We start from the raw sequence: 26,062 nt of genomic DNA on the forward strand, positions 1-26,062 counted from the left end.
CAAAAGAATGAAAGTAGACCGTCTTTCTTGTTTTACTTCATCACCATGAGGGGCATTGTGTTGGAGAGTGCCCAGTCATCCATTCTTGATACATTTGTTGCCATGTAGCACTTTAACCGCTTGCTGGCATAGGGTGTGTGCATTTTAGAGAGGGAGTCTGGTCATGGTGCCGTGCCCACTCTGCCACCCCAGCAGTTTACAGATGAAGAGTAAAGCCGGTCTGAGCCTGAGCATGCACAGAACAAGGATTCCCAAAAGCCAGCCCTCATTCTGACCCCTGGCTGTTTTGGACCCACGCTTGTTTAAAAAGAAAAAAAATATTTAATTTACTCCCAACATTGCGTGTAAAAATCCAAATTTTCCACTTGGCCTTGTGGCTGTGGAGTAGACTTTTCAGCTCTCCTGCCCAGCAGGGGTTAGAGCTGGACGGGACCTCAGGTGTCAGTGCAACCAGCCGTCACACAAGGAAGCCCAGGCCCAAAGTTAAAGACCAAAGCCGGGTCCCTGGGTGCCAGCCAGGGCCTTGTCCCCTGCATCATGCCACTGCCTTTCCTTCAGTTCCATTTCCATGTGGCGTCTGGGCTCTAGTGGATGGTGCCAAAGGGCTAGTCACTCTCCCTGCCCGCAAGCTGTGGCAGTTACATGTGACAGAGCTTCTGGCCCACAGCAGGAAACAGAGAGCTTCTTCAGTGACTCCCTTTGGTCTGCAGTGAGGACTGGAAGGCCATTAGGGCTCCCCTGCAGCCCGAAGGTTCTGGGAAGCGCAGGGAAAGTGCAGGGAAGCAGGGGTGGCGGGGATGGAAGTCGTCCCAGGTGGCTGTGGTTCACTGTGTCTGAAAGCCCAGACATGCAGAAATCTGACGAGCTGGATCGCGTTCTCCCACTCACTGTGCATGGGCTAAGTGCTCACCTCTTCCATGCCAGTGGTTGTCTGGAGTTATGCCCATCCTGTCATTGTCTTCACGTGGAAGAAAGAGCAGGTCACAGAAGGCATTTCACAAGAAGCTGGATCCCAGCTTCTGCTTCCACTTCGGGGGAAGCAATGATGACATGCAACCAATCCCCACTTCTTTCTCTCTGTCCCATGAGTGTTTCCCCCGTCAGGCCTGATAGTCTGTGCACCCAGGACTGACGTGGAAGTGCTGTCCAGAGAAATCAAGGGTGCAGGCCTAGGAGTGACGAGACCCTGTCTGCACCGAGACCCCGTCTCCAGCTCGGTGAGAACATTCCTGTGCTGCTCCAGGACCTTGACTGACCCCCGCTTTGGCTCCTAGTCCCTTCTGTCCCTCTGCAGTGGCACAGTGGTGTGGTGACTGGACTTGAGGGTGAGGCCTTGTTCTCTCCTTGGTCCCATGCATGCCCAGCTGTGAGGCCTCTGAAGATCCCTGCAAATCTGTGAGCCTCCGTCTCCTCTGTCGCTCAGAGGTCCTGGGAGCAGTGCAGCAGAGAACCTTCCAAGCCTAAAATTGTTAGCCCATGACTGCAGTTGTTCTTGGCTGGTACTTTTGAGGAGATAGTCCAGCAGAGACTTTCTTGGAGCCTGGAATATTCTGGACATTCACTAACTGTTGGTTGGTTGAGCCAACTCTTTTCAGAAAACTGGAGTAACAGAGACCCTTCTGGTCCTGCAGTCCTTTGGGCTGCTCTTCCTCTGTGCAAGGTCTAGATCTGTGGGCCATGGAGCCATGATGGCGTGGCCAGCAGGAGGGGCCTCTGTGATGGGGACTCAGGCACCAGCTTTCACATTTGCTTCAGGCTGGGTACCAGGCTGTGCTTACTGTGGCAGCAGTAAGAGAGTCAAGTCTGTGTTCCCATGGGACTTCCATTTCTGTGGGAGAGACAGACAGTGAGTAAACAAACGAGATCATTTCAGGTAGAGACAGTTGCTACGGAGAAAATAAAACCGGATAATGTGTCCAGTTGACTGCAGAGGAACAGGATGGGAAGGATTTGGTTTTTGAGGGGAAATATTTGAGCTGATTGCTGAATGTTAAGAAGGAGTCAACCCTGCAAAGATTTGGAGGAGGTGCTTTCCAAGAAATGGGAGTGACAAGTGCACAGGTCCCAAGGTGGAAAGGAAGGCCTTGGCCTTTTCAGGACAAGTGAGAAGGCCAGTGAGGCTGGAGGGCAGTGAGCCAGGGGTGGACTTGTAGGAGGCGAGGCCAGGGTGGTAGGCAAGGTCTTGCTCACAGGGGTCTTTGTCAGGCATAGTAAGGGCTGGATGTTCTCCCTGCAGAGGACTGCCATCGGGTTTTGAGGTGGGGAAGGAACGTGTGGTCTGATTTAGGCATGAAAGGTTTGCTTTGGCTGCTGTGGCAAATGGTCAGGGGTTGGGGACAGGTGGCACGTGTGGAAGCAGGGAGAGCAGTTTGCTGTAGGCTACGGTGAAAAACGATGGTGGTGTGGACTAGATGGTGGTAGTGCATGGCTGGCAGATGGCTGGCATGAACCAGATGCATTTGGGAACTTATTTTGGGGATGAGCCAACCAGACATAGTGATGGATCGGGCAAGGGATATGAGAAAGAGTGGTACCAGAGGTGATTCTGCATTGACTCCCATTATCTACATCCAAAGAACTAGGCGTGGGGCAGAGCCTTTCTTCTCTCCAGCTGCCTGTCCTTCCCTGTGGTCTCAGGTGTGACACGATGATAGAGGTGAAGGTTGACGGGATTCCTGGCTTCCTCCAGGCTCTCCCCGACCACACCTCTAGGTGTCCACTCCAGGCTCCCCGCCCCTTGTCCCTGTATCAGTTAACGTCCTCCATAGATGATCAGCTGTAGCTTCTGTGCATCCACACATTCTGGCTGTTTCCCCCAGCTGGCCAGAGAATCTTGCTCACCCGCAACTTGCTGTGTTGCAGACTTTCCGCCTGTACCAGGAGTATAAGGACCAGATTCTCGTGAAAGCCTTCATGGAGTACCAGAAAAGGAGCTTGGTCAACCGGCGCCGGGTCAACCACATGCTGGGCCCAAAGAAAAACCGGGCTGTGCCCTTCGTGCCAATGTCCTACCAGTTGTCCCAGACCTACTACAGGTGAGCACCCATTCAGGAGGCCTATGCTAGGCAAAGGTGGAAACCCTAGGTGAGGGGCTGAGCCAGGCCCACTCTGCAAAGAGTAGCACACGTGGGTGTAATGAACCCAACAGCCATCATCAGAGAGTGCAGGGCTGGGCCTCCTGTGGCCTCGAGTGTGAGTTGCAGCCTCTGAGAACATGTTTTCTCATCAACACCTCTGTTTCCTCCTGTGGGAATAAGGTTAACACTTGAGGTATTTTGCATTGGGGCATTTACCATTTTTCCAAGTAGTTTGGGTAAAATAGATTTCTAATTTAAAGATTTGAGCCAGTTAAAAGTGCCCCTCCCCGATGGGCACAGCCTCAGTCTCTGATCCTCTCAGCTCGAAGCTACACCAAGCACCTGTCGTGCAGGCTCACACACGTCCTTGTGAAGCTGTCACGGACTTTTCAGACTCAGTTTGCAGCACGTCATGATGAATCTGAGTGTGGTTTGCAATGTTGAGAATCACCTTCCTGGGGCCCCTCCAAAAAGGAGCACCCCTCACAGCGTGGCCTCACGCCAGCAGCAAGCGAGGCTGGTCTTTGTTGCACGCCTGGCATTTTGCACCACCAGCCTCCTTAAGCACATGGAGAAAATCCACTACAGCACTCTCAGGAGTTTCTCCTTGACAGCCCCTCACCTTGGCTGATTTCCCCTCCTCCATGCTGATCTCTTTACCAGCCTCAGGTTGGCATGGAGGCTTCATTCAGAAATGGAAAGACAACAAAATGAGTATTTTTTTTGTTTTTTTAATCCATCTTTTTGCCTGTGACTCCAGATACTTGCTCCTTTCCTAAAGACCATCCCGAATGACCTTTAGTCTCTTTTGCCTTCCTGGGAAGCGGGTGGTATAGTAGAAAGAGCCATGGCCTGGGAAGTGGAAGACATGGGTCCAAATCCAACAAGGCCGTTTGACCTCAAGCCGCTTCTCTGATGGTAGCATCCTTGCCTGTGAGCTAAGGGGTGGTGGTCAGCAGATGACGACCTCTTAGGTCTTTCTGTCTCTGTTGTTATGGGGTCTTGGAAAGGTACACTTTTGGACGGAGGCAAGGGCTTGGCTCTCTGCAGTCACCTTATGAAGACAATGAGACTGAGCACACACCGTCCTGTCCTCTGTGGGTTCAGGGCTTGCCTTGTGTAAAGATTATTATTACAAAAAGAACATTGATCTTCCCCAATTCGGCACCTGTTTATAGTGAGTGCCTGCGAGGCATAGAGTTAGATACCAAGGCTTGACTCTGCCTTGAAGGTGCTCAGGTGAGGGGAAGACACATACAGAGAGGCTGAAATGTAGTGCTAGCATCTGGGATGGAGAGAGACGCTGGTGTGTTCAGTTTTGACCGTAGTGATTTGAAGAGCCTGTGGCCCATTCAGATGAAGGCTCCCCACATCCTGTCCTGAGGAAGGCCTTTACCTTCTCTTTGTCTCTGTAGGATTTTTACATGGCGGTTTCCAAGCACCGTCTGCACAGAATCATTCCAGTTCTTCAGCAAGATCCGGGCTGCCGGCAAGTTGGACCAGCCTGATAATTTTTCCTTCAAAGATCAGGATAATAATGACTCCACAAGTGACCTGGTGGCGTTTTCTTTGGATGGCCCTGGAGGACACTGTGTGGCTGCCCTGACCCTCTTCTCTTTGGGCCTTGTCTCCGTGGATGTCAGGATCCCTGAGCAGATCGTAGTGGTGGACAGTTCACTGGTGGAGAATGAGGTCATTAAGAGGTGAGAGCCAAGCCATCAGCAGCCGCTCCGATGCCAGGCACCCACCACACACGCTGCTCTGAGTGCAGCTGGGGGCTTCAGGCATCATTGTTTCCTCACATGGCTGTGGTGTCTGCAATTTTATTTACTCAGTTATCTGGTCTTTATTCATTCAACAAACATGTGCTGAGTTTCTCTGTGTTGTGTCTGGCACTGTGTGGGCATTTGCTGTACAAAGACAGCAGGGCGTAAGCCGAGCCTTCAGGAAGTTCCCAGGATGGGGCCTCCCAGATCTGTGAGTGAGGGATTCCGGTACTGTATCCAGTACAGTACCTTCTTCTGGTGCCTCCCGACGCTGGGGTCAGGGGAGGGAGTGACTTGGCTGTGCCAAAGAAAAGGACACAGTACATTGTGGCAAGGAGTGGTAAGCAGAGAAGGTCAGAGTGGCAAAGTTCCTTGAGAGCCTAGTAATTGAACTGGGATTTATGGAGAAGTGGGCGTTTTTTGGACAGAGTCTAGGAAGGGTTTCCAGGCAAAAGGAACAGCTCTTGCAAAGACACAGGTCTGTGAACAGGGGTGAGAGTGGTGTGTGGGAAGGTGGGTGAAGGAGATGAATCTGGAGCAGCATCCATGCTGACCTTCACAGCAGATGCCGGGGGAGTTTCCATAGCGACGGCGAGCCATTGCTCAGGCCACATCACAGAGGGTGCTCTCTGAGCGAGATGATGCGTGCTGGAAGGGATGGCTGGAGCGGCAGACGAGCTCGGCCTGTGCTGGGTCATCTCAGTCAGTTTTCCTCTCCTAGCTTGGGGAAGGACGGGGCCTTGGAAGAGGACGAGGATGAAGAGGAAGACTTGGACGAAGGCTCAGGGGGCAAGCGCCGGAGCATCGAGGTGAAAGCCCGCCAGGCCTCCCACACCAACTACCTGCTGATGAGGGGCTACTGCGCCCCCGGCATCGTCAGCACCCGCAACCTCAACCCCAACGACAGCATCGTGGTGAACTCCTGCCAGGTGAAGTTCAGGCTCCGCCACAGCCCCGCGCCCACCTGCCTTGGGCCCACTGGTGAGTGCTGCCCCACCCCAGCCACCCTGGGACCCCAACCCATGATGCTCACCTCCAGCTTTGAAGGCCAAGCGTGGAAGCCACAGCTGACGGGGCTACAACAGAAACAAGGACAAACACCTCCCCTTCTTGGCAGCAACTGGAGGAGCGCAGGGCCCCAGAAGTCCTCCCGAGGGCCACTTGCCTGGGGAGCCCCGTGCTGTGCTCACACTCTGCATTCGAGCTCACCATGGGGTCTGTTTCCTGTTGATCAGGCACCCTGCAGTGTTAGCAGTCAGGCGGAGGGGCCTGTGAGGAAGAGCAACTGGCGCCTCACCCCCCCACGCTCTGGCTTGCTCTCCAGGGGCAGCCTTGACATTCTGGTCCCTCTGTGACTCTGATTTATGCACTTTATGAGATTTTTAAGTGTTATCTTTTGACTTCTTGCTATGAAAGATGAGTATTCAGCTTATATTCATTATCTCTCACCTCTTTTACTTCCAATTTTTACACTTTTTTTGGTTCTTGTATCGATCACCTTTGAAACTATAACTTCCTTAGCCCTCCATTTCTCGCACCTTCAGTTTTTTTTTTTCCCTTCTTCTCCCCAAAGTCCCCCAGTACATAGTTGTATATTCTGGTTGTGAGTGCCTCTGGTTGTGGCATGTGGGACGCCACCTCAGCATGGCCTAATAAGTGGTGCCATGTCCATGCCCAGGATCCGACCTAGCCAAATCTTAGGCCGCTGAAGCAGAGTGCACTAACTTAACCACTCGGCCTCAGGGCCAGACCCCCGACACCGTCAATTTTAGGTACTCTCTCCTCCCTCTGCATACAGTGAGAACAGTAGGGCCCCTTCCCGTCCCTGCACTCCTCTTCCTCCGTCTCACCTCTGTCTGACTCACCTCTGTCTTTACAAGTTGGGGGATGGCGTTTCCCCTCGGCTTCGTAACCACAGTTAGTGTTCTGTCCTCTGGAGCTTGGCCAGGCAGACTGCAGTGGTGACCTGAGACTGCGGTCTGAGCAGAGGCACCTTTGCAGGAAGCGCAGAAGCTGGCCCTGGGGAGTCTGAGGAAGGGTCCCAGGTGCCTCACAGGGTCCGAGGGGCCGTGAACACGAGCTTTGGGAAGCAGGGAGCCCAGGGCAGGCCGGGGTGAGGACCTTCCAGAACTCTGGGCTTATGGTTTTTGGACCCCAGCCCCGCCTCTGAGCCTTTCCCTTTGAGTCTTGAGCAGGGGGCTTGTACTGGCCCTGGGGAGTCCAGCCCTGTCGGCTGCAGTCAGGGGCCCAGGGACACGCCTCTGGAACCTGCCTGCCAGGGGCCCAACCATGTCCACCCAGAAGGGAACCACTTGCTGTTTGGGGAGCAGTGAGTTGGCGCTGGAGCATATCCCGCCTCGGTGTCACTAGTACCCCGTCTGGGGACGGGCTTCTGTCAGGGCTGACTCTAGGCCTCTTGTCCTCGCAGCCACTTCTCTAGAGGAGCTGACAGTGGGGACCTCCTGCCTCCCCGACACCTTCACCAGGCTCTTCAGCAGCCCAGGGGACGCCAGCAGCTGGGAGGAGTTTGCCCACCAGATGGAGCTGTCTGGGTACAGCCCTGGAGACGTGGCTGCCGCCTTGGAGGTCCAGGGTGCCATTGCAGCAGCAGGGTGCTTCGGGGTGGACAGGGCGGCACTGAGCAGACGGTTCTCCGCCTTTGAGAGGACGGATGGTGCGCGCAGCAGGACCTTCGCAGACTATGTCCAGGTGAGCTGCACTCGCAGGTAGCCTGGGGTGGCTGAAGCAGAAGTGGCAGTTCACAGGTGCACGCTGCAAACAGGCCTGGTTTGGGACATAGAATATAATTTTTTTAAAGAATGAATTAGTTGTCAACATTTAAAAATAAGAGATTTTGCCTAAAACCCAGTTTCTCCTGAACGTGAGAAGTCTGGCCACATTAGGCCCTGTTCCTTCCACGCAATGGGCTGGAGCCGAGTAGGGCTGCCCCGCCCCTTCACTCACTGCTTCACCTGCCTGGGCATCTGTTTCGGTGACTCTGGAATCTGAAGAATGTAACAACAGACCTTTAAATTGAGCTCCTTGGGAGCTGGCCTGCCCTCCTGCGAGTCAGTTGTTGGAGGCGGTAGGATGCGTATCAGTTGTCGGTGATGTCGTGGAGACGCTGTCTTGCAGTATTGGTGGGGGAGGAGGAGAATGGAAGCCAGTGTTTGTCATTGTCAGACGAGTTCTTACAAGGGCAGGAAGTCACTGGGGGTGATGACTATCATTCACACGGTGTTTGATGGTTCATAAAACTCTTGGTGCGACTGGAGCCCTGGGAGGCAAGCTGAGCCTCAGACGGATGGGAACATTCCCCAGGCCGCAGTGGTCGAGCCCAGGCCGCAGAGCCCACTGACAGTCAAGAGGTGATGGGTCCAGCAGCTCCCTCTGTTCTCAGGTGCTCTGCCCAGAGCCCCAGAAGGCGAGTGCCCACAGCAAACCCTCCCCACACCCACACAATCTGGCTGTGAGTCCTGGTTGCAGGTGATTTCCTTGAACCCTGACTTGTGGGTTTTATTTATTTAGTTAGTTTTTAATTTTTAATTTTTAATTAATTAATTTATTTTTTCCAAGGAAGATTAGCCCTGAGCTAACATCTACCAATTCTCCTCTTTTTGTTGAGGAAGGCTGGCCCTGAGCTAACGTCCGTGCCCATCTTCCTCTACTTTATACATGGGATGCCTACCACAGCATGGCGTGCCACACGGTGCCATGTCCGCACCCGGGATCTGAACCAGTGAACCCCGGGCCACCGAAGTGAAACATGCACACTTAACCACTGCACCACTGGGCCAGCCCCATAATTTTTTTTTTTTTAAGGAAGATTAGCCCTGAGCTAACATCTGCTGCCAATCCCCCTCTTTTTGCTGAGGAAGACTGGCCCTGAGCTAACATCCGTGCCTATCTTCCTCTACTTTATATGTGGGACGCCTACCACAGCATGGCTTGCCAAGCAGTGCCATGTCCGCACCCGGGATCCGAACCGGTGAACCACGGACCGTCGAAGTGGAACATGCACACTTAACCACTGCGCCACCGGGCCGGCCCCAATTTGTGGACTTTTTAGTGTAAAAATAGAAAAATAATGGTGAACCCCTGTGCCACCAGAGTTGGTGCAGTTCCTGGATAAGAACACGGACACGGGAAGCAGGGTGTGGTAGGAATCTGAGAGGAGTTATTGTACCTCGTGTGGGAATAACGATGGCTTTTGCGGAAGGACTTGATAGCACTGGGGTGTTGAGTGCTGTGGGAGGACGCTTACTGGGCAGGAGATTGATGAAGTCACATCAGCTTCGAGGGCACAGCTGTGGTTCCAAGGAGTTTACACATCTGACATGTTTTACATGGAGGCAAACTGAGCCCAGAGGGGGACAGGACTACCCCAGGCCACGTGGCTAGCAGGTGGCCCACTCAGGGCTGGAAGCCAGGCCTCGTCCTCGAGTTTTCCATCCTGACAGAGCTGGGCTTGCCACTTGCTCAGGACACTTAAATGCATCAGGTGGGGGAAGCAAACCCCGACGCTCCTGGGGTCCCACGCAGACCCAGTGTGTCTCCTGCTTTTTCTAGGACCTCTTGGAGCAAAACCAGGTGCTGGAAGTCGGCAGCAACACTGTTCGCCTGGTGACCATGGCCTCTGCCCAGCCTTGGCTCCTGCACTCAGTGCAGCTAAAACGCAGAGAGGACGATGCCGGCACCCACCAGGCTAGACCCTTGGAGGGGCCTTCCAGCAAGGACGGCCCCTCTGAGAGGCAGGCACCACCTCCCCAGGGCCCCCGGAGCACCAAGAGGCATGCCAGCACTGATGCGGCCAGGCAGAGTTGGGGGGCCAACTCAGAGGGTACCCAGAAGCCCCCCGCAAAGAGGCCCACACTCCAGGATGTGCGCTTGGCCCCCAGTCCTGAGCCCAGAGCAGCAAAGGGGGCAGAAACCCACGCACCTGCTCTGCCCATAGCTCCTGAAGACACAGGTGCAAGGGAGCCTTCCCCAGGAGCATCGGAGGCTGGGCAAGAAGACCAAGAGGGCCTCGGAGTCCCCAGCTCCCCAGGCCAAGAGCAGCTGAGCTGTCAGGCCCAGCTTCCAGAGGGCTCTGAAGACCCCAGAGGTACAGAATCTTGTCCCCCACTCTGCCCACTCTCTGTCCTTGGGCCTGATTGGCCCCACACCTTCCTCTGAGACTGGGAACCTGCCACTGGCCACGGAAGGGGCCATCAACCATCTTGGTAGCCTCAACCTTGAAGGGTAGATCTGGCCGGTTTACATTTAGCATCTCCAGTGGAGGGCAGAAGGCATCAGACACAGCTGAGCAGATCTGCGGTTGCAAGTGCAGATGCTAGCGGTGCTCTTAGAGACCACTGGCTGGCATACCGGGGGAAAGGAAGCAGTGGCAGGAATGGGAGGAGTCGCACCTGTGTCGGGACTGGCAGACGCGCTCTGTTCTCAGGGCTTCTGGGTGGAAGATGAGCTGCTCACTGGCTCCCCCTGCTGTGGGGGTTCCTTGGGGCCCTGGAACAAGCGCCCCACACTTGCATGCTGCAGTCCGTCCCGACTTTGTTCTGGGTGTGTTCTGGGTGTGCTGGCTTTGGCCTCCATGGCCCTGCCCCTCGAGGATGGAAGCTCCACAAGGAATGGGATTGCTGTCCTTGTCCACTCCTTTATCCCCAGGGCCCAGAAGTACTTGTCGAATGAGTGGGAGAGGAAGAGGTGGGCTTCCCCTTTTTAAAGTCTCTTATATCCTTTCCCTCTTCTGTTAGGTTTTGCAGAGAAGTCTGTGGCCGGCAGCCTCTCCCAAGCAGCACAGGAAAGGTGAGTGTGGGGTTCGCATTCAGGAGGCCTGGGGGCTGCTGAGCATGGGGAGCTTGTCCTCAGGCTTTCCAAAAGGGACCCAGGGTTAATTATGTTATGATTATGTGAAGACCTTTCACAGGAGAGGCAGTATTGGATGGTTTGCCCAGCACAGTGTTCTCAGCCAGGGGCACTTGGAAGTGTGTGGGAGTGTTTGGTTGTGCCACTCACTGAGGGGACCAGGCAGGTGCTCCTTGCATGTAGTGAACGGGGGCCAGAAGCACCAGACTCTGCAGTGCCCAGGTCTGTCTGGAACGGTGGGTTTCACAGAGGCCTTTCTGTTGAGGGTGCCTCCTGTGTGCGCCCACTGCCTGCAGCTTGGCGGGCCCGTGTGCTTCCAGCTCAGATGTAGCCCTCCCAGGGCCCAGTCACGGCCGTCAGAGCCAGGGCCCAGCTAGTCCAGGGCCTGTGCCACGCCTGGGCCCTTTGTGGTCACTGGTGTAGTTTTTAGCAGAAACCTTTGTTCTGAGGAAAGTGTGTCTGGAACACCTACATATGACAGAAGAGGAGAGCTTCTGCAGAGACCTCTGGGGGTTTGGCCTGTGGCTGGGGGCAACCACTGGGCCAGGGTCCCTGGTAGAGCTGGTAAATCCAGAAGTTACGGCCTTCTCCCTCCCTTGCCAGTGTGGGGTGATGTAGGGGCCACTGGCTCCTCACAGCCTTGGTCATGCTGAGTCTGAGCAGGTCCCCGCGTCACAGCTTTCTTCAGCCAGTGCTCCTGAGCCCCAGGGTTGGGACCCCTCCATCCATGTGGGAGGGGAAGGGGAGGTCGAAGAGCAGAAGGTAGATGGTCCCCAGCCCTGTGACCTTGGCCAGGCACACCGGGCCTCCCCGAGCCTCCGTGTCCTGTCTGTGGAGCGGAGGCCACATGTGAGCCAGCTGTCTCCCCGTTCCACTGTCTGCCCGCCCCTGCAGGGACTGCGAGAGCATCTGCTTCATCGGCCGCCCGTGGCGCATCGTGGACGGCCACCTGAACACACCGGTGTGCAAGGGCATGATGGAGGCCGTGCTGTACCACATCATGACCAGGCCCGGCGTGCCCGAGAGCTGCCTGCTGCAGCACTATCAGGGCGTCCTGCAGCCCATCGCCGTGCTCGAGCTGCTCCAGGTGCGACTGGGCTGGGCTCGCGGAGAGCTCCGCACCGCCTCCCTGTCTCCCCAAGGCACTCCCTCTTCCTAGGCTTGAGTCTCAGGGGGCTGGGGGTGCTGGGCGCACCGATGAGTTCTAGGGAATGGACGCTGCACGCAGGCTCCACCCACTGGGGGTGCAGCAGGCGCAGAGGTTAGCTCACCGGCCTCCTCATAGAGAGCCAGGCTCCTCAGAAGAGCCAGGTGTCCCTCCATATTACTTACGTCACCTTCCTTCCCAGCCCTGCAGAGAGAGGTCTGCCCCATTGCCGTCTGGGGCAGCTACACCCAGCCAAGGAGTCCTACGCCTGTTTTCCATCCTCCCGCATCTGGCCTCTCTGCTCTTTAGCACAGTTGGCCACCAGCCCTGGTTCTCCACGCTGTTCTGCCTCAGCTTCCTGCAGCCCCCGACCCCTGCCCTGGGTTCCTGCCCCAGGCCATCCCTCCCAGGGTCTTGTCTCTGACACTTTTTTCCAGACCAGGGGTCACAAGCCCACAGGGCCAGGCCAGCAAATGAGCGAGCACCCTCATAGGTGACCAGGAGAGCTGGAGACATGCCCACAGCCTCCCAGCTCGGCCTGATTGCTGCCCTGCGCTCCCGCTGCCCAGTGTGCCCGGGGGCTCCAGCGCCCGATAGAGGCTGGAAACTTGAAGTTCAGTGTGGAATTTCCAGAACTTTAAAGCATGTATGGGCCAAACAGAACCCCATCTGGAAACCGGCTTTGGCCCAGGGGGAGCCCATTTGCGACCCCTGCTTGACACTGTACGGCTGTGCAAATGCTGGCCGTGCTGTTCTCTCTCCTGCCCTGGGCTTTTGCCCAAACCTTCCCAGTAAGTTCCTGCTTATCTCCCAAGGCCAAGTTTGGGTGTCCCTTGTCCTGGGAAGCAGCTCCCGGCACAGAGGGCATGGTCCATAAACGACCTGTTGAGCTGTGCGTCTCTGGTGTCCGCAGGGCCTGGAGTTCCTCGGCTGCATTAGAAAGCGCGTGCTGAGAAAGCCTGCGGCTGTCTCGCTCTTCTCCAAGCCCGCGGCCGAAGAGGCAGAGGCGCCCTCCAGCCCGAGCGAGAGCACCACGGTGTTCTATGAGCCCACGCTGGACTGCACCCTGCGGCTGGGCCGCGTCTTCCCCCACGAGGTCAACTGGAACAAGTGGGTCCACTTATGAGGCCCATGTGTGTGGTCAGCACGACCCTCCCTTTCCCGCCGCTGGCTCCTGCAGAGGGAGCGAGCTGGAGGCGGGGCTCACCCACACATGTGCTGCAGCCGAGAGGCCACGACTCAGGGCCCTGCAGCCCACCCGCTGCCCAGGGACAGGACTGTGTCAACCCCCCCGGCCCGACTGTGGTTTCCCTGCCTGGGACTCTGGGAAGAGAGCCACCAGCCCGCCTGCTCCCAGGCTCTTCCCGGCTGTCCCTGAGGACCCTGCTTTGTCGCACTGGGAGCCGTGGGGAGCAGCTGCAGGGAGACGGGTCCCCAGCCGCTCTCTTCCTCTCTCGCCAGGGCCTCTCGGCCATTGCTGCAGGCGCTTTGCCCGCTCTCAGGGGCTGCTGGCCCTTCTCTCTGGAACTTGGGTTCGGGTGAGTTTGAGAGGCCCTAGTGAGCTTGCCCAAGATGTAGGTTCTTGGTGTGGATGCCGTGTGGCGACAGAGCTGCCCGCCCAGCACTGTCATTGTTAGCCAGTGAGGGGTCCAGCTCTGGGGTTTGCACGATCTGTGCACACCTCACATTCCAGGTTCCAGCCACCACAGCAGCGTCTCCTGGCTCCCCAGAAAGCCCAAGTGCGCCTGAGTGCAGGGCCTGGTGGGGGACATGTCGCAGAATGGAGGCTGCGTGCCCCACAGCCAGGGGCCTCAGCAGAGACTCATTCCTCTCCAGGCGGGACGTCTGACCCCTGAGGCTGGGACTCAGCCCCCAGAGAGGAGCCTGCAGGCCCCCTTTTGAGCCTGACAGGCCTCCAGCTGGCTAGAAACCAGGAGTCCTGTAGATGGGGGGTTGGTTGGTTTTGTTCTTTCAGCCTCTTTTCTCATTAAAAAAAAAAAAAAATCCCCTGGCATGTATTTATTTATTTTTTAATTAAAGTGAAATAAAATGCATTTCGTTTTGTGTGTTTCCTAAAGAATCTTTGATCCACAAGGAGATTCCTTGTTTTCAGCTGCAGGACAGCCAGCGATGGTCCCCAGTAAAACCGAAGGAGGAGGGAGGTGCCATGGCTGAGCCTGCTGCCAGGTGCGGCCCCCCCGCCCACTCTGCCTTGACAGCCCCTCCTCCTCAGCTGGCCATGCTGGCCCTTGATGGGGAGCTCGTGCGGGGCTGTCACGCAGTGCCCAGCCCAGCGCCAGGCCTCCGGCCGGTCAGCAAGACCCCTGCCATGCCAGCAGGTTACAGCAGTCACAGGCCTGTAGCATGCATGTGGTCCTTGGAAGTTCTCTTTAATGCACAACGTTTCCTTTTTTTTTTAATTAGTTGCCAACATTTTTTAAAAACTGGAGGTTTCGTATTGTTTTTTAAATCTGAATTTCTACTCTTGAAAAATGGGGAGATCTGACGACACTGCCTGTGTCTTAAGCGTGGAACAAGGCCCCCCCGGTCACCACTGCCCCACCCCATGCCCTCGTCACCACGTTCCCACCGCAGAGGGTTGCTGTGAGGATTGTTGGAGCCAGCTGCATCAGCCCCCTGACACAGTGCCTGGCAGATCAAGTGGAGTCCCCAGAGAGCAAGGTGGGAGGGCGCCGCCCTCAGCTGCTGCCTCAGCCACGGGCCAGTGCTCACCAGCAGGTGGCACCAACATCTCTGTTTCCTACGGTTCATCTCCGTCTCCAGGGGTCTGTAGCTCATTGTCCGTCCTCGTGTAAGGCTGAGATCAGTAAAAGCTTACTGGCTTGGGGGGGTGATAACATTTTCTAAGTGCCTGCAACCTGCCAGACGCTGTTCTTGGTTCTTCCCACAAATGAACTCCCGGTCTCACAGCAACTCTCGGAGGTGTGTCTGACCGGTACACCCGTTTCATCTATGAGGGGACTGAGGCACAGGAGGTCAAATGGTGTCCGCAGGTTGGAAGCTAGTAAGTGGATCTGCTGGCGTTCCACCTTAGACTGCGTAGCCTCAGACCCCTCCCCTCGACTGGGCTTTGCAGGCATGGGGTTTGCTTCGGGGTAGGAAGCCAGCATTATGCGGGGAGATCCCCTGAATCGCAGAATGCAAAGGTTTCTTCTCTGGGCCCATCGGTTTTTAAAAGCAAAGCCCTCCAGTGTGTTGCCAGCAGGGGTGGGGAAGACTGCCAGCTGCCCTGTGGTGTGAGCAGTCGGGGAGGGTCTCCTGCTCCATTCGCAGACTTCCGGGGAGACCCCTGGCGGCATCTTCATGTCCCCTTCTGTGGCATTTCCAGGCCTGGAGGCCGACGGTTCCCTCCTGGGCTCCGTCCCCTCCCTCCTCTCTGCTTGCTGCTGTGTCAGTCACGACTCTGCCATCGATCGATTACTTCATTCATGCACCGATGACTGATTGACTCATTTATATTGTTGGGCAGCTGCTGTGGGCCGGGTGCTGTTCTAGGCTCTGAGACGTCACAGCGAGTAAAGCAGACAAAATCCCCGCGCTAGTGGGATAGACAGCGAATATGGTAAACGAGGAGGAGGCATGCGCTAGAGCGTAGTAAATGTGGACAGATCAGACTAGGGGAGTGGGGTGCATTTTCGAGCAAGGGCCCCGGGCAGGTCCTGCCAAGAAGGTGACATCTGAGCAAGACTTGACCCTCGTTTTCCCTTCGTGTGTGGACGTTTCTTGGCTGCAGCTGAGCCCTCTCCCAGTTCCCTCCCCGTGCGAGTTTGGACTCCTCCCTCCTCCACTCTCGGTGGAACAGCCCCTCTAGAGGGGCAGTGCGCGTGCTACCCTCCCCTTCCCTGGGGAGGCCGCTCCTGCGTCTCGTCTCGGAAGGTGCCTCTGGGGCGGCTGCACCCCGGGTGGACTGTGAGGGGCTGTGCTGCCCACGGTGCCCGCGGCCAGCCCAGGCAAACTGTCCCCTGATGGGAGCGGAGAAGAGGCTCCCCTCCAGCAGGAGGCCAAAAGGAGCCCAGGAGGCAGAGCGGGGTGCACAGACTCTGGGTGACTCTGGGCAAGTCACTCCCCTCCAGTCCTCCGTTTCCCAGGGGTAAGTGAAGGGCTGGGTCCAATCTGCACCCTCCCCCTCCCCCCCCAAAGGAGATCGTCGGCGGCGACACCCAGACAGCACCCAGGCGGAGGCCTCGTGGTGACTGATGGGGAATGGCCGGGATGCTGGAGTTCTCGGGTTCTTTAAATCCTGGCAGAGGATGACGTGAGCTTCAGGGCATCCTGCATGGAAGCACTCGGAACTCTGGGGAGGAGACTGGGGAAGGGCTGGGACCTCACTGACCCGGAGGCCGGTCAAGGTGCAGACAGAAGCAGCAGCAAACGCACATCTGATGTTCCTGTCCTCGTCCTCTCTTTTCATTCCTGGAGTGAACCCAGAGGCTGATCCTGCCCCCGCTTTACAAAAGAGGAAACTGGGGCTCAGCGAGAGGGAGCCGCTTGCCCTGGGTCATTCATGAGAAGTGGTGGAGCCTCATGCTCTGGTCGCTTAGGATGTGGTCCTTCCTTAGGATGGGAGGAGAGTCCTCAATGCAGGGATGAGATGAGAATATGCCAGGGCGCTTTCTACTGCAAGTGACAGAAACCCATCTCAAACCCCCTTAAGCAAAAAGGGGAAGCTTACCGCTCATTGATTCAATCGGGCCAGGCGGGGTTATGCTGTGGTAACACTCGCTCCCTAATCTCAGCGGGTTAGAACAGGATTTATTTCTTGCTCACAATACTTGTCCGTCACAGGTGAACTGCAAGCTCTGCTCCACATCTCCCACATGACTGGTCACCATGGCAGAGAGGAGCAATGCTCTAGAGCATCACAACTGTCAGTCAGACGCTCTACTCCAGAAGTGAGACTACCACTTCTGCTCACAACTCTTTAGCCAGTCCAGGTCATGTGGCCCCATCTGACCACAAAGGGGTCAGCGAGTGCAATCCTGCCGGAAGGCCTTCTTACCAGAAGGCCAAGAGTTGCAAATATTTGATGAACAGCATAATGACTTCCATACTTACGTACCTCAAAAGTCCAAAAGGAATGTAGTTTCAGGCATGGCTGGATCCAGGAGCTCAAGAGATATGGCCAGGAATATGTCTCCATCTCCCAGCTCTGCTTTCCTGTGTGTTGGCCTCATTGCAAGCAAACTGTTCCTTCCTGGTGCCCCCAGCAGCTGCTGGCCTAGTCCATCCCTACAGCTGAGCAATCTCTGCAGGAAGTGCACATGGACCAGCTTGGGTCACGTGTCTGTCCAGGAACCAGTACTGTGGCAGAGGGATGGAATGCTCTGGTGGCCAGGCCTGCGTCACGTAGCCCCTCCTAGAGCTGGTGTCAGCCACTCCCACAAGGATGCTACATGGGCAGAAGCAAAAGACACCCACAGGTGTTTGCTAAGAGTTTCTTACCTCTTGACCTTCCAGCAAAGCAAGGTGAGGAAGGGCTGGACTTGGGATCAGGAGACCAGAGTTCAAGTTCTAACTGATCTTTAACCCACTGTATGACTTCAGGAAAGTCACCGGCCCCTTCTGCACCTTCACTTCATTTATCAAATGGATATCCCTGCCCCTCTAGAGCCTGCAGATGGAAAATGGCTGGGCCAGGAGCAGAATGTGGCAATCAGAGACGCGGGTTGCTGTCAATCCTCCTGCCTCTGAAGAGAGGGTCCTTAGCAATTCTGGCCTGGACTTTGGGTGACAAGGAACCACCTTCCCCACCTCCGGGGGCTCAGGGCTTGGTCACACCTCCAGGTCTTTGCTCAGGCTCTTCCTTCTGCCTGAATGGCTGGTGCACCTAACAACTCCTATTCCTTTTTCAAAGTCCGATAAACACCGCCTCCTCCCTGGAGTCTGCTCCCCTCCCCTCCTGCTCCCGTCAGTGGTTTGCTACAGCTGGCTCCTACCAGCTAGGAGAGTCAGTTGTGTGCATCTCTTCCCAATTCCATGTTTAGAGTCAAGTTGATGGCTTGGAATTGGCCGTGGTGGAGGTATTCACACCATGGAAATAAGCAGACGCTACGGTCAGGCTTTCCTGAGTGCCTGCTCCGTGCCAGACTAGGGACAAAGCAGTGACCAAACTGCAGTCGTTGCCTCCGTGGAGCTCATGCTTGATCTGTCACCTTTGTCTCCAGCTTCTGCTTATCTCCATCCATCCAACTGTTCTTCCTTCAGACCTGTCACTTATCCATCCATCCCCCCACCGATGGACCCACTGGCCACCCATCACCCATCCTCCTGCCTCCTACTCATCCATGCTCCCTGATGGGTCAGTTCTCGTCCCCATCTTGTGCCCACGCTTATGAGCTGAGCCCCTTCAGAGACAGAGCCAGTGAAGAGCCGTGCCTGGCCCAGGCCGGAGCCCCCAGCCAGCACCCCCGGCCTGGCGTCAGTCTCCCGGGTGTCCCCTCCCCCACCCCAGCACAGAGCTCTGTGTGCAGGAGAGCTCAGCTGCTTCCCCGGGAACCCGGGGCCCAGATGGCGGCTGGAACCTGGAAACTGTTGCCCCCAAGAGGGTGTGAAAACCACAGCACACCTTGGCCCAAGTGTCTCCAGGGTGATGGTGGGGGCGGGTGGGGCAGCTCACAGGTGCAGGAGCTGTGGTTTCACACTCATGCTCCCATCCCCGCCTCACACACCCTGATCCCAGCTCACAGTCCCGCTATGAAAACCATTCTGCACTGAGGTCTCGTGTGTTCTCTCAGCCACCCCGCCCAGCCACCCCATTTTACAGAGAGCCACAGAGAAGCTTTCAGCGGGACTGACTTCTGTCCAGGAGAAGAGACAAGCCAGAGCCTGGCCGCTAGGCAGGACGGCAGGGCCCAGGGCTCCCAGGCCGCCTGGGGACGCCCGCGGCTCTGAGCAGACTCTGCCACCTTAACCCTGCTTGGTGGTCTTGGGAAAGCCGCCTCTAAGGGTGAATATGCTTGGGGGAAACCATCTATTTTCTCAAGAAAAAAAAAAGTATGAGTCATAGGTGATACGTAGCATTTATATCTAGCTCCTGTCCAAAACTGCTGTTTCAGAAAGGTGCTTTCAAAACGTCACCAAGAAGTATTTTCTCAGCTTCTTAGTTCACATTTCAGCAGGTCTGAGAAATCATCAACGAGAACCTGACTTCCTCCTAATTTCCCAGGACGAGTAAACAAGAGGCCAGGGGAACGGGCGGGCTGTGTCATTACTGCCCACTCCTGTCTGCCCCACCTCCCATGGCTGCCAAGGGCAGGCTCGCGCGGGCGTCGAGCTCCCCTCTGTGTCCGTAGCACCGGCACAGTGCCCAGCACATACTTGTGCTCATAAATATTTCTTAGGGACATAAAGGGAATTAAAACATGGGCAGCAGGAGCCAGAAAAAGAAATCTTGGTTGGTGGGGGCCATCTCTAAGAGGTAAGGCTGACTGATTTTAAGCCCGGAAACCCCCCAAGTGTCCCTCTAGGGCGGGATGGCCCACGGGCGCCCACGCTGTGGCTGGTTTCTCGCCCCCACCCACCTCCAGCACAAGTCTCTGGCCTGGTCACAGAAGGAAGGAAGCTGATGTTTATTGAGGGTCTGCTCTGGGCTGCACGCTGTGCGTGGATGACCTCGCCGATTTCTCCCCCGAGGTAGGTCATGCCATCCCCATTGTCCAGACAGGAAATCCCAGCCCAGAGTGGGGAAGCGACTTGCCCACAGGGGCACAGCCAGGAGGTGTCACAGTCAAGATTCAGACCTAGGTCCGTGGGCCCCCCCAAATCTTTCCACACCCAGGGTCACCAAGGGCTCACTTCGTCCCTTTCTCCTGCCCCTGAAAGGTGATAAGGAACAGTATGGGCTTCTTGCAGCTCCTGGAGCCACAGGACCTGGAGGGCTGGGCTTGGTGTCTGTCACGGGCAGTGCCCTGGGCCGTGGGTAGCACGTGACCTGGGGTCATCCCATGTGCCTGGAAGGGAGGAGGGTGTCGTTGTGTGAACACAGGGGTGCGTGCCGCTCACATCTGTGTACATGGGAGTTCACACAGGCACAGACCCACGTGTGGCCTTGGGCACGTGGCATAACCACGGGCATGCTCCATGTCCATAGGCAGTGCGCTGCTCACACACGCAGACATGCCAGCGTGTGCCTGAGTCCCACATGCACACTGTCAACACGGGGCTCAGGGGCCCCGTCCGGAGACCAAAGCCTGCAGGCCCCTGCACAGCACAGCCCAGGGGCACGACCGGCTCGGGACAGCCAGTCAGCCTCACTAGCTGGCCTGGGGTCCGAGTCCTTCAGGAGAAGGGGCCGTGACCACCCACTGGCGGAGGTAGCTGCGGGGGGGCCCCTCATCCCTGGGGCTGGTGAAGTCACAGTCCACAGGGCTGCCGCAGTCGGAGCCCGCGAAGCCGCTGTCGAACGTGTCCATGTCCAGGCCGGCCGGGGGCGAGCCCGCCTCGCTGTCGGACACCTCTCGCCGCCCGCCACCCCAGGGCGACCCTGGGACCCAACCTGCCTCATCTTCAAGGGGCAGCTTTAGCCTGTCAAGGAGGCTGCCCCCCAGCCCGGCAGGACCACCGGCCGAGACACAGCCGCAGGACAGGACTGTGGCCCCCGTGCTCAAGAGCGGGTCCTCGGTGCCTGGGCCAGGCTCCAGGCTGGTGTCCAGGTTCAGGGCTGGGTAGCCATCGTCCCCACAGGTGCAGGGCCAGGCGCACGTCCCCTCTGTGTCCACCACGGTCACCGTGTCGATGGATACCAGGCCGTATGGTCGGTCCCTCTCCTGGCTGTAAGTTGAACCGCCCAAGCTGCTGGCCATGGAGGGGGCCGGGCCCCAGGAGCCTGGCTCCTGCACTCCGTCGGCTTCTACCAGGTCTGCCAGCTCCGGCAGCGACGTGGGCTCCCGCCCCTTGGGCACACTCTGTGGTGGGCAGCAGCTGTACACCTCCAGGGACGAGGGTGTCCCCGCAGCCCAGAGTCCCAGCTCCAGGCTGGCGGGGGTGATGGGCGTGCCCACCCATTTCTGTGAGAGTGAAAAGGGAGAGAGTCACAGATTAGACACAGGGCTGGGCGGGATATAAACAGACACAGAGATAGAGGCACAAGACAAAGAGACTGCAAGCGAGAAAGACACCAGAAGATAAAGAGAGATGGGGGACCAGTGACGGTCCCCACCACTGTCCCTGCCTCTCTGGGCCTCAGTTTCCCCACCTGTAGCAAGGAGCCACTGCCCTCAGTAGCCTGCCAGCTCAGATAATCGGTGGCTCCATGGCCTGGGGTCTGTGTGGGTGCAGGGGACAAGACTGCTGAGTTGTGGGGACACTGGGGGCGGGGGGGGCCTGAGGTCTGAGTGACCAATCCCCACCTGGTCCCCTGTTTTATGTCCTCCAGGATGTTTCTTGAAACCCGGCATTCTCCTGTTCGTGTGGCACTAGAGGAGACACTCGGCCAGGGCAAAAGGCCCAATTCTCCTGATCACACCTGGATCCCAGGAAACCCCACAGTGCCTGGGACGCAGGAGGTGCCCTGTCAGTGTTGATCAGCAAAATGAATAGGAAGCCACCTGGAAAAACCTCTGCGTGCCTGGGACGCGGGCTGATGACAGACTGAGGCAGCGGCCCCCAAGCCTTGAGGATCTCGTGCCCTCAGCTGCCAGGGGTCCTGCAGGTCTCCATCCAACGGGCAGAGAAACTCCCTGAGGACAAGACTCTCCTGGTTTTGAGCCTATCTTCCTTGGCACGCTCGTCTCAGAACCCTGACGTGGCCACCACCACAGATTTGAAGTCACATCTCAGCCGTGTGGCCTTAAGCCAGTTACTTACCCTCTCTATGCCTCAGTTTCCTTATCTGTAAAATAGGCCTGCTAATAGTACCCACTCCACGGAGTACTTAAACTAAATGAGTTAATATCTGGGAAGCTCCTGGCAGAGTGTCTGGTATACAGCAAATGCCACGTGAGCATTGGTAAAATGAACCAAAATAGACATGGTATTTGAGCTTCAGGGAAGGTGCAGAGGAAAAAGGAAAGGGTCCTTCCCATGTGCCCTGGAGTCCAGACTCCTCCTCTGCCCCACTAAAGCCACTTCCCTGCTCTGAGCCTCGTCTCCTCATGGGTACCCTGGGGCAATGAGCGCCCAGCCCGCAGGGGCCGCTGGGAGGACGAAAGGGGCAGAGGGGCAGAGGGCGCTCAGCTGGGCACCAGGCAGGCAGCAGGAGCTCCATCAGCGCTCTAGTCCACGTTTCCTGACTTCCAGGCTCTGCTGGAGCAGGTGGGCTGGCCTTCCTGGCCGTCGCCACACCCTCTCTGCGGCGGCCCCTCCTGCCGCTGGGTGGGTGTCGGGCACAGAGAACCCCGTGGTGACAGCAGGCGGTGGCCCTGGCTGGACGCGGCAGGGAGTCGGCGTATTTTGCAGATGGGGCCGCGCCCTTCCCAGAACCCACTCCGTCTCTGCCCCCATCTCAGGGCTTCTAAGGAGGCCAGTCTGGCTCAAGGGGCCGCCTGGCTCTCCCCTCCCTGAGTCCAGCTTCTCGGGTCGAGAAGTGCTGCGTGATCTTGTCTGATTCTCATGCCATCCTGCCCCATGGGAATTATTTCCTGTGCAGAGACTGAGGGCGGGTCCCGGACTGGCTGGGACCTGGGGGCTCTGGGCTGCAGGGAGGGGCTGGGGCCCTGATGTGAGGGTGGAGCGAGGCTCCCGGAGAGGGTAAGAGGCTCGGAGGGGCTCGTCACCGGGTGGGGGCACTCACCTTGAAGTCTCCGCTGTGGCCCATGTACAGGGGCTGAAAGAACCGCTCTGGGCTGGGCACCTGTACCCAGACCTTCTTCCACAGCCTGCGAGGGCAGAAAGGAGGTGAGCCGCCACACCTCCCAGAGGGCAGCCTGCTCTCCCCTGGGAGGCTCCCCAGCTTTGTCCTGCAGAAGACTCAGCACCTCCCAAGATCCAGGCGATACCTCCCTTCCACCCCACTCCCCACTCTGGGCCTCAGTTTCCGCGTCTGTAAGATGGGAGCCGCCAGGCTCTCCCGCAGGTTCCTGAAGGGTCATGGGGTCTAAGGGCTTGGCAGCCTGTTCTGTGCTGGGCAAATGCTGCCCCTTCTGAGCCTCGACTTCCTCCTCTACAACCGGGGATGGGCAGAGAGCCAGCCCCAAAGGGCTGTGGGCAGGTCAGTGTGAGAACCGGTGCCCGGCGCCAGGGCACTCCATGTATCCTTGTGTCAGCACCGTCCTCTCCCCTCACGCTTCTCTGCCTCCGTCCTTGTCTGTCTCTGGATGAAGAACAAGATGGCCCGGGGATGCAGAGCCCCTGCCCAGCGTCTGCCACCTAGGGGGCTCAGCACATGGCAGCTGCCATTCCGGCCTCAGCCAGCGGCACTCACAAAGGCCAGCGGAGGCCACATTGTGTTTTCAATCAGCAGCACCCTTTCTCTCAGTGGCAATGTTCAGAAGAAACCCAGCATATAGACAGATAGAGGCAAAACCTCCGGCTGAATAAGAGGGGATGGGGAGGTAGCCCACCAACCCCGCACCCCCACCTGGTGGCCCCTCGTGCCCCTCGGGACTCAAAGCTTAAAGCTCTCTGGACTCCATCACAGCCGGTCATTGTGAAGAGCACAGGCTTCAAAGTCCACCTCCTTCATCTCACAGCTGAGTGACTTTGGGTGAGTTCCTTGATGGCTCTGTGCCTCAGTTTCCCCATTTGTTAAATGGAGGTAATGGCTGTGCATCAAGCTCCTAGGGCTGCTGTGGGGGTGAAGTGAGAGCTCTGCACGGTGCCCAGCAGGCAGTAAGCGGGAGCTGTTATCATCACTGTCACCGTCACTGTCACTGTCATGATGACGGCTGTGTCCCCCAGCCCTGGGCGGGTCACACAGGGGCTGTGGCTCAGGCGGACCCCCTCCCTGCCTCCCTGAATCCCTGTCCTCACCTCCAAGGCAGGTGGATCTTCAGGCCTAAGAAGACAAGGATGGGGGGCACGAGGACCAGGAGGAGGTACAGCAGGTCAGAGTGCCAGCCTCCCTTGCTCCCTGGGAATGAAGCAAACACCAGGTCACGCGGAACCGGCCTCCACGAGGAGCCACAGGGAGCGAGGGCGGCGGGCGTGGGCCTGGGGGTGCCCGGGAGGGAGAAGGCTGCAGGCGCCTTGAAGTGAGATGGACCTGGGTTCAAATCCTGCTCCCACCCCGCCCCAGGCAAGTGACTTCATCTCTCTGAGCCTCCATTTTTTCACCTGCAAAATGGGGTAATGATTCCCACTTGACAGAGTTATTAGGAGGATCGGATGCCTTGCCAGGAGAAGAAGCTGGCACCCAATGCAGGGCCTGGCCAGCAGGGGCTCCAGAAATGGCATGGGCTGGCTACAACTGGGGACGCAGACTGAGCAGAAACCTTCCAGCCCTACCAGAAATCTCAGGGCTCAGGGCCGCTGGACCAGGACAAGACTTGGTACAAGCAGTGGGGAGTCCACGCAGGTTCACCCCTACCTTCTGGCTGTGTCTGAAAGATGACTGGCTCACTCCACTCGCTCCACGTCCCCTCAAAGGAGGAGCCAGGCTGGGGCCCTGCCCGCACCTGCAGCTCGTAGCTCGAGTCTCCGCGGAACTCCAAGGGAACGAGGGAGACGCTTCTCGAGTCCACCGAGATCAGCCTTTTCTGTGGCCTCTGCCAGCACAGGGGACAATGCGTAGCGTCAGGATCAACCAGGCCAGCTTCTGCCTCCAGTAGAACCCCCCCTTCACCAGCCCCTAGGAACGGGACTGAGTTTCTCCTGCAGTCTCTGCTCCCTCCACCAGAATCCGGCCCAGGCCTGAGTCCTGGCCAGCCCAGAGTGGGCAGCACAGAGCCATGGGCACTGCCTCGGCCTCGCCTGCAATGCAGGGCCTTGTTCTGTTTCTCTCTTATCCCAAATCGCACACTCACAGTCCTGGCAGGGGCCCCCCGCTGGGCCTGGGAGGGTCCCAGGAGCAGCAATGGACTCTCCACAGGATCTTTAACTGGCGGCATTCCAGACAGTGGACACGTCTGCAATTCTCCACCAGGGGGCATTCTCAATAGAGGGGCATTTCTGGAAGCCTTCAACCACAGGCCATAGCAACAGATGCCTCTGAAGTCTTCCACTGGGGCAGTCTACACAATGGCACTTAGGAAAATCTTCATCTGTGACCATTCTAAAGGATGGATACTTCTAGAACAGTTGAGACTGTTCTAAATAGTCGGCCATTCTGGAACTCTCCAACACTCTAAACAAAGGACACCTCCAGAAGCCTTCATGTTTGAAACAATGGTCCCTTTAACACCAGGCTTCCTTAGCTATGGACAACTCTGGAACTCTTCAACTATGGCCATTCTAAACAAAGTGGGAAGGTTCCAGATTGCTTGTTTCTGAAACTTTGTCTACTGTGACTGTACTAGACTCAAGATGGCACCTTGGGGAGGCGCCAATCCCTTCCTCGCTGGCATGCTGACGGGAGGAAACAGGGACAGGAAGGAAAGCATGCTAAGGGATCTCCCACCCATGGAGAAAGGAGGAGTGGGCAGCACCCAGTGAGCTGGCCTGGGAGCGCTTCCGTCTTGGAGCGTCCTTGGTTTGCACTCTGGGCTGTGAATGACAAACTGACCTCTCTCAGAGCTCTCCTGCTCCCGGATGCTGGCCACTGCCCACCCCCCTGCTGCCCACGCGCCTCACCAGAGCCCAGGGATCTCCCCGCATCTTGTACTGCAGCTCGTACTGAAGCTTGCCCTGCAGCCCGTAGGAATCGTAACTGGAGCTCCAGGAGATGTTGTAAAGTCCCGAGAAGGTCACGGTCACGTTGAAAGGGGGAGATGGCTTGACTTAAAAGAAAAAGCCAGAAAGACGAAACGAGGTGAGATTCGGCAGCAGCTGAGAAGGAGATGGTGACGGGAAGACGTTCCCCGTTGCCTGACCGGCCGTGGCCGAGCCCAGGACTAGCAACCCCAGTGACTTTGGGCAAAGCAGCCCGTGTCTCTGTGCCTCAGTTTACTCATCTGAGAAATGAGAGATCTGGACTAGACTGGGGCTGTGCCTCAGGGGCCGGCAGGTGATAGAAGGGGGTGAAGCCGGCCTGGGGACTGAGGAAACAAGAGCCCTCCCAGTCTGAAGGGGACGCCACGAGTCAGGCCGGGTGGGAACGCAGAGCAGGGCGGCCAGGGAAAACCCCACAACCTGGAAATCCAGATTATTGCGGG

At 57.3% G+C, this 26,062-nt stretch overlaps 2 protein-coding genes across 9 annotated transcripts in view; one reads left to right on the forward strand and one right to left on the reverse strand.

Annotated features, from left to right (window-relative positions):
- Positions 1–13,909, forward strand: part of GTF3C1 (general transcription factor IIIC subunit 1) — a 79,613-nt gene extending 65,704 nt beyond the window's left edge. The window contains exons 30-37 of the mRNA XM_023616077.2: positions 2,863–3,035; positions 4,493–4,780; positions 5,565–5,824; positions 7,272–7,552; positions 9,413–9,947; positions 10,597–10,648; positions 11,603–11,795; positions 12,769–13,909. Coding sequence (XP_023471845.2) covers positions 2,863–3,035; positions 4,493–4,780; positions 5,565–5,824; positions 7,272–7,552; positions 9,413–9,947; positions 10,597–10,648; positions 11,603–11,795; positions 12,769–12,981 — 1,995 coding nt within the window. The 3' untranslated portion in view covers positions 12,982–13,909. The remainder of the gene's footprint in view (positions 1–2,862; positions 3,036–4,492; positions 4,781–5,564; positions 5,825–7,271; positions 7,553–9,412; positions 9,948–10,596; positions 10,649–11,602; positions 11,796–12,768) is intronic.
- A 5,511-nt stretch (positions 13,910–19,420) lies between these two features.
- Positions 19,421–26,062, reverse strand: part of IL21R (interleukin 21 receptor) — a 35,175-nt gene continuing 28,533 nt past the window's right edge. For all 8 annotated transcript variants that reach the window (XM_005598826.4, XM_070230871.1, XM_070230869.1 and 5 more), the window contains 5 exons: positions 25,542–25,687; positions 24,340–24,517; positions 23,784–23,883; positions 22,606–22,690; positions 19,421–20,881 (listed from right to left, as the gene is read on the reverse strand). In XM_005598826.4, the coding sequence (XP_005598883.2) occupies positions 20,129–20,881; positions 22,606–22,690; positions 23,784–23,883; positions 24,340–24,517; positions 25,542–25,687 (1,262 nt within the window). In that variant the 3' untranslated portion in view covers positions 19,421–20,128. The remainder of the gene's footprint in view (positions 20,882–22,605; positions 22,691–23,783; positions 23,884–24,339; positions 24,518–25,541; positions 25,688–26,062) is intronic.

This window comes from Equus caballus, chromosome 13, assembly GCF_041296265.1.
Source record: "Equus caballus isolate H_3958 breed thoroughbred chromosome 13, TB-T2T, whole genome shotgun sequence".
Taxonomy (NCBI): domain Eukaryota; kingdom Metazoa; phylum Chordata; class Mammalia; order Perissodactyla; family Equidae; genus Equus; species Equus caballus.